The sequence below is a fragment of the Branchiostoma floridae genome, chromosome 6 (genome assembly GCF_000003815.2).
Source record: "Branchiostoma floridae strain S238N-H82 chromosome 6, Bfl_VNyyK, whole genome shotgun sequence".
Lineage (NCBI taxonomy): Eukaryota > Metazoa > Chordata > Leptocardii > Amphioxiformes > Branchiostomatidae > Branchiostoma > Branchiostoma floridae.
The window spans coordinates 415,670-423,169 of NC_049984.1; the positions used below are offsets into that span (position 1 = coordinate 415,670).

Genomic DNA, 7,500 nt, shown 5'->3' on the forward strand with positions numbered 1-7,500 from the left:
ACTCCCATTTCCTTTTTATACCTCCATGAAAAAATGGAGGTATAGTTTTTGGTGTGTCTGTGTGTGTGTCTGTGTGTGTCTCTGTCTGTGTGTCCGCATATTTGTGGTCAGTATAACTCATGAAGGGTTAAGTGGATTGGTTTCATACTTGGTGTGTTGGTAGTGTGTGATGAAAGCTGGAAATGATAAGATTTTGGGCCCCCTAGCGGCTCTCCTTGGTACTGCAGCGCAACTTCCGGTTTTGCTATCTCGGTGTTTTGAACATGCTATGGTCACGATTTTTGAGTATTAGATAGCTCTTGTGCTCAGAAAGAAATGGCATAAGTTTGGGCCCCCTAGCGTCTAGTTTTGGGATAGCAGGGGCATTTTTGTCAAAAACTTCTGAAGAGGATAACTCAAGAAGGGAGCAACGGATTTTCATCATTTTTGGTATGTAGGTACCTTAGACAATGTTTTACAAGATAAGATACTAATTATGCAAAATAGGAGTACATTTGCATAATTAATGAGAATAATCTATCATAGCAGTTTTTTCAATGTATCTCTTGTTCAAGACATACTATGGTCTTGACATTTAGGTGGTAGATAGCTTTTAGCGCCATAAACAAGTGGGGCAAGTTTCAGTCCCCTAACATTTAATTGTGGAACTGCAGGGGTGTTTTTGTCAAGACACTCCAAAGATAATAACTGCAGAAAGGAACGACGGGTTGCCTGCATTTTAGGCATGCAGGTAACTTAGGCAAAGATGTTCATAATGATATACATGTTATGCAAATGAGGACTTAATTTGCATAATTAATGAGGAAATTGTATAGTTCCATTGTTTTCAATAACTGGACTTCAATACATGTAACACATGTTAATTATGATAGTTGGAATATAAGCAGATACCAAATATGGTAACGAGGAACTTATTTGCATAATTTATGCAAAAATTGCAAAACCACGATTATGATTAATAATGGGAAATTTATAATTGTGACATGTGTACGTTATTCAATGATTAACAACACCATGCATAAATTATGTTAATGTGTTAGTCAATTGCATGGGATTTACGAAAGCTCTAAATTTTCATGGAGGTATGAGGTCGCCGAACTCTAGTTTCCTATTGTTACACCTGCACCTGGCACTTATCCCTAATGTGTATACATTGGTTCATTCCATACCGAGGTGACAGGGATGGTCACAGTTACTCTTTCTACTAGTTGTGAATATGTGCAGCCATCGGCTTCATATCCCTAATGTGTATACACCCCGAACACAGTGGTGCCTAATTTCTCAGCTAGCTATCAGTTACTGGGACCACTCTACTAAAAAAAAGTAAAAAAAGGGGTGTAAATATTTTTTTTAACGAAAAACAAAACTGCAGCAAACTTCTTATGCGCGCTATAGCACAATGGCTCACAATATCTATCCCCATAGCAAACGCGATCGCTATCCATCCAGAAAGAAATCGGTCCGGAATAACAAAGATCGCTACCAGAATCAATACCTGCTTTTTTCAAGCAGGTAATAATAACAATCAACTATACACTTGTGTCCCCAATTTACAGCACATAATAAAAAAATAATCAATACATAATCAATGCTAAATAAAACTTATTTACTGCACGTATCTATTCTATTTTCATTAGCTCCGTAAAGAATAACCATTTAATGCGTCTGCGTTTTTGTTAATCTGTGTTTCCGCGTAACTTGTACAACAGAAACGTGTAGGTTTCTGCCACCTGACAGCTTGTTATGGAACTGTAGGGGCGATTTTTGTCGGAAAAGTGAAATAACTCGGTAAGTAGGTGACTTAGACGAAGTTGCACACAAGCAGGTGCAAAGTATGCAAATCGAACTTCACAGTTCTGTCTATGGCCTCTTACAGTACTCTCCAACTTCCAACTTCCAAGTATAGGTTTGGCTCTAGTCGTTTTTTTTTTACGTTTTAGGCATTTTATTGGGCTTTCTACTTTGTACCGTTTTCTTTGTGTCCCGCGATCGAGACATAAAGAAAACGGTACAAAGTAGAGAGCCTAATAAAAACGTCTAAAAAAAACGGCAAAAAAAAACAGTCGGAGACTGACCTCTGCTTGGAGTACTAATGAACTGGGCAGGTGTGCAATTTTCAAAGCACCGATGCCATCATGAGGTTTCGAGGGGCTCCCGATGCTAGATGGCCAGTTACCAGGCTAATATGTCTGGTCAAAGGTCCTACTGTAACATTGTGCACATGTTACTTGTCAACTGGACTTTTGGACTTTGCCCCCTTTTCCTTTTTTTTTATCAAAGTTCTTCAGTGAGAAGGTAGTAATTCTCGTGAGGGAGCCATGGGGTTTATACTTAAAGATCTAATCGGCGTAGTTCTGCTTTTTGTGGTGTCGTTAGTCGCGAGATTGCTGAGCGTGGTTCGGCTGATTTTCCCGCCCGGGAAGAAAAGTGTCTCGGGCGAGATCGCGCTGATCACCGGGGCGGGTAGCGGGCTCGGCCGCGGCATGGCGCTCAGCTTCGCCCGCCTGGGGGCCACCATCGTCGCCTGGGACATCAACGAGGAGGCGAACGAGGCGACTGTGCAGATGATCCGGCAGGAAGGAGGGAAGGCGTTCGGCTTTGTGTGCGACTGTAGCAAGAGGGACGACATCTACAGGGTCGCGCAGAAGGTCAGTGAACTGTTCTGTTTGTGTTTGCTTGTTTGTTTGTTTGTTTTGCACGACCGATAACCGGTAACATACACAATTTTGAATTGTACAGTATCAAACATCGACTATCACAATTCCACCAGGTGGCATTATACCGCCACCTTAAGAAACGTTAGTATAGAGGTCTTTCCAAGATTGTATTGAACACCGAATGTTAAATACACTAAATGTAATACAATTCAGATATTTACGTGTTGAAGACAATCTTGAGAAGGCCTCTATAACAACGTTTTTGGAGGTGGTGGTATAATGACACATGGTGGAATTACGCGAATGTATGTCACAAGCTGCGTAAGTCCGGACTGTATATATAAAGTTTGATCCAACGTGATGGACCCTTACCAGTGGGTGTGGCTCTGCTCAAACGCCTTTCGGCCTTAATACGTCAAATCCAAAGCCGTGAAACGACAAGAGGGGCAAGTAGAACAGAAAGAAAATATGTACAAAAATTCTGACTCCCGGGAATCGAACCCAGGCCGTCAGATCACAACCCTAGCAGCGTAACCGATCGAGCCAAAAGTCTGACAGGCGTTTGGCATGGTCAGTTAGCGCTACTTGAACCCCCACCGGTTCAAACGTGCGTATATACTCAAGTTCGCATGAGGTCCGTGTTAAACTCTTTAAGCCTCTACAAGGCTCCACTGGGGTCGCAGGAAAAATGGTAGAATCTGGACAAATATTGACACGTAACATGCCAGGGGAGTTAGCTGTCCGAGGAATATGATTTGCCACCAGCTAACTCGTCTGGCATGTTATCTGGCTTTATTTGTATATGCGAAATGTATTTTTTCCCAGCAACGTGTGTGCCTGGTAGAGGCTAAGACTCCCCTACGTACTTAGATATATACGCAAGTGTGAACCCACCTTAACAGATCGCTCTAACCAAGTTATGTATTACTTTTCACTTGAATCTAGTGACGAAACATGCAAAAGTGTCTTTCAAAGGGCTCAACCAACAAAGATTCGAACCCAGAACATTTAGATTTTGAGACAACAACCTGAATTGCAATATTGTCTTGAGTCTGTGCAGCCATTGTAAGCAACAAGAATCACATTTAAGGTATTAGAATTAAGTTTCAGAGGGAATCTTTTATAATTTATAACACCTGAACTGTATCACTTTGACAGGTGAAGAGCAGCGTGGGCCACGTGACCATCCTGATCAACAACGCTGGGATCGTGACAGGCCGGAAGTTTCTGGACTGCCCTGATGACCTCATCCAGAAAACCATGGACATCAACACCAACGCGCACTTCTGGGTGAGAATATAAAGAATTTGACCTTCTGTTAATAATGGTCATATTCAAAACCAAAAAAAGTTGTTGTCGAAATCCTTATGGTAGTTTTAAAAATCTTAAGAAGTTTCTGGACTGCCCTGATGACCTCATCCAGAAAACCATGGACATCAACACCAACGCGCACTTCTGGGTGAGAAATATCATTTACGTGAATTGAACTTATGAACCGCCAGGTGTATGTTGCTATCACTTACAACTAGGGCTGGGTACCGGTACAGAAAATTCAGGTCCAGGTCCGGTTCAGGTCCAGAGGATCAGGTCCAGGTCCGGACCTGAACCTGGACCTGATTCAGTATGACTCATACCAATGGTCCATTTCACTACAAAGAAATCTGTTTGGTGGAGTATTAGAATTACACTGGCGTTTTAAAATCCTACAACGCTAACTGCACCTGTACGATTGACTGTAAACCTCAAATTGGTAGAAATTACTATAAACTCTACTCTACTTCACTCTTGTCATTTTCTTCCAACTGCAAGCGCCAAAACGTGTGAATGCCTGATCAAATAATATGTTAATTTTCTAATCGGCCCAACATCCGGTCCACCTAATTTTTTCAGGTCCGGTTTTTCTGGACCGGTCCAATAAGAAAAACCGGTTTTGTACCGGTACGCTGTACCGATACCCAGCCCTACTTACAACTACCCTCCAAGTAGAGGCTTGGCTCCGGCAGATTTAGTCGTTTTTATCCTGTCCCATTTTGTCATGTCCACCGACCAAACCGGATAAAATAGAGCCCCCAAAACGCCTTTGGAACTCTATTTTATCCCGTCAAAAACAGTCGCAGCGGAACCCCTACTTGGAGAGCAGGTATCAGAGTGGTATCAAAGTAATTTCTAAATGTACAATGCCAGTCAACTTTTTTCGAGCTCCAAAGGACCAGTTTTATACAGTAGGGTTGGTGTAAAACTCTCACGGGGATGCCCTAACATCGGCTCCCGGTCCATCCGCCTTGCCGTGGTGTGAGAGCCCGAATGTACCAATCTCCTAGTCCCGGGGTAGGTGCCACATTCCTACTCTGTAACCTCGAATGAGGGGGTGGAGCTTGGGTAGTCGCCAAAGGATGGACCACGAGAAACCCTTGGGTCAATCACCCATAGGTGGATAGCAGCTATGCTGCACGCGATTACGAAAACCTCAGTGAGAAAGTCTCAACCTGCTAGAGGATCAACTCAAGGCGGGAAGAGGCGTGTTGATAGTTTTGAAGACACCTCTGGAGGAGGACAGCCTATGACGTCTAACCGACCGAAGCTTTTGTCCCCCAAATACCGTACTAACATTGCAACCTGGAATGTTAGAACTCTCTACCAAGCCGGAAGAGTTCATCAAGTAGCAGCTGAAATGAAGCGTCTTAAAATAGAAATAGCTGGGTTAAGTGAAACAAGATGGCTGGGAAGCGGAAAGACTACCCTACAGAGCGGAGAAACCATTATATACTCTGGTCACCCAGAAGACTATCCGACACATGTAAGAGGAGTAGGAATCATTATGTCTAAGGAAAGTTCACGGAGTCTGATGGAATGGGAACCGGTCTCAGAGAGAATAATCACTGCTAGGTTCACGTCTCGATGCCAGGACACAACTATCATACAAGCATATGCTCCCACAAATGATGCAAGTGAAGCGGATAAGGAACTGTTCTACGAACAGCTGCAAGCCACCATGGCAAAGCGTAAGAAGAGGGACATCACTATTCTCATGGGGGACATGAATGCCAAAGTGGGATCAGCAAACAGTGGCAATGAGGGTGTGATGGGGAAGCATGGAGTTGGGACCATGAACCACAATGGAGAGCTCTTTGTCGACTTCTGCTCCGTGAACGACATGGTTATAGGAGGCACCTTGTTCCCACATAAGGAGAGCCATAAAGTGACCTGGAGATCACCTGATGGATCCTACGAGAACCAAATAGACTACATTGCAATTTCTAGAAGGTGGCGCGGAACCCTACAAGACTGCAGAATAAAGAGGAGTGCAGATGTTGGCTCGGACCACCATCTACTTATGGCTGCCTGCAGGGTACGTCTCGCCGCTTGCAGAAAGAAAGTTCAGAAGACTACTAAGTACAATGTGGAGAGGCTAAAAAACCCGGATATAAAACAGCAGTTTGTACTCACCTTGGCCAACCGCTTCGATGTTCTACGTTATAATTCGGATAATGAGGAAGAGTTAGATGATGATGAAATAGAAACCGAATGGTCGACCATCAAAGAAGCGTACACAAGCACATGTGAAGAGGTTCTGGGAAAGGTAAAGAGAGAGAGGAAGGAATGGATGAGCGAGGGCACATGGGAGAAAGTGGAGGAAAGACGCAAACTGAAAGCAAACATCGAGAACTGCAGAACCAGGAACCAGAAGGCCAATGCCATGAAGCAGTACAACTCAGCTGACAGGAAAGTAAAGAAAAGTTGCAGGAGAGATAAAAGGAAGTGGATCTCAGACAAGGCTGCCGAGGCAGAAGAGGCCGCGTCAAAGCAGGATATGAAAACCCTCTATAGAATCACCAAAACACTGAGTGGGAAAAGAAGACAAATAAACAAGCCAGTACAAGACAAGAATGGTAAACTGCTTGCAACAAAGGAGCAACAAATGGAACGCTGGAGAGACCACTTTAAAGAAATTCTCAATCGCACACCTCCACCGAATCCCCCGGAAATTGAGCCCCCAATTGAATTGCTCGATATTCGCACTGGCCCACCAAGCAAGATAGAGATCCGCAAGGCCATCTCTTCACTCAAGAACGGGAAAGCCGCAGGACCCGATGGAATTCCTCCAGAGGCCTGGAAAGAGGCAGGTAACCTTTCTGTTGAAGCTCTGCACCCACTACTCAGCAGAATATGGCTAGAAGAGAGGATACCCACAGACTGGAAGAGAGGTACTATTATAAAGCTGCCAAAGAAAGGTGACTTGACACAATGTAAAAACTGGCGTGGCATCATGCTTCTCTCAGTTGCCAGCAAGCTACTCTGCAGGATCATCCTCAATAGAACAGCAAACGCAATGGAGACCAAACTAAGAGATAATCAAGCAGGCTTCCGAGCAAATAGATCTTGTAGCGACCAGATCGCAACCCTAAGAGTCATAGTGGAACAATCAACAGAATTCAATTCACAACTGTATGCTGTTTTTGTGGACTATGAAAAAGCGTTTGATTCACTCGACAGGACATCACTATGGAACATCCTTGCCCACTATGGAATACCCCCAAAGATCATCAACATGATCAAAGTCTTCTACAACAACCTCCAAGCACAAGTATCCCACGAAGGAGATTTGACAGAGCCCTTCAACATGACCACCGGAGTGCGACAGGGGTGCCTCTTGAGCCCGCTGCTATTTATAACTGCACTGGACTGGGTGATGAGGGAAACTACCAAAGATGCCAGGACAGGAATTCAGTGGACATTGACGGACATGTTAGATGACTTAGACTTCGCGGACGACCTTGCTCTTCTGTGCCATACCATCAGCCAGATGAGAGAGAAGACCCAGAGGTTAGAACACAAGTCAGGC

General features: G+C 44.0%; 1 protein-coding gene across 1 annotated transcript in view; it reads left to right on the plus strand.

Annotated features, from left to right (window-relative positions):
- The first annotated feature begins 2,158 nt into the window (after positions 1–2,158).
- The window catches only part of LOC118417376 (epidermal retinol dehydrogenase 2-like), a 7,255-nt gene continuing 1,913 nt past the window's right edge, over positions 2,159–7,500 (plus strand). The window contains exons 1-2 of the mRNA XM_035822930.1: positions 2,159–2,648; positions 3,816–3,947. Of these exons, the coding sequence (XP_035678823.1) occupies positions 2,319–2,648; positions 3,816–3,947 (462 nt within the window). The 5' untranslated portion in view covers positions 2,159–2,318. The remainder of the gene's footprint in view (positions 2,649–3,815; positions 3,948–7,500) is intronic.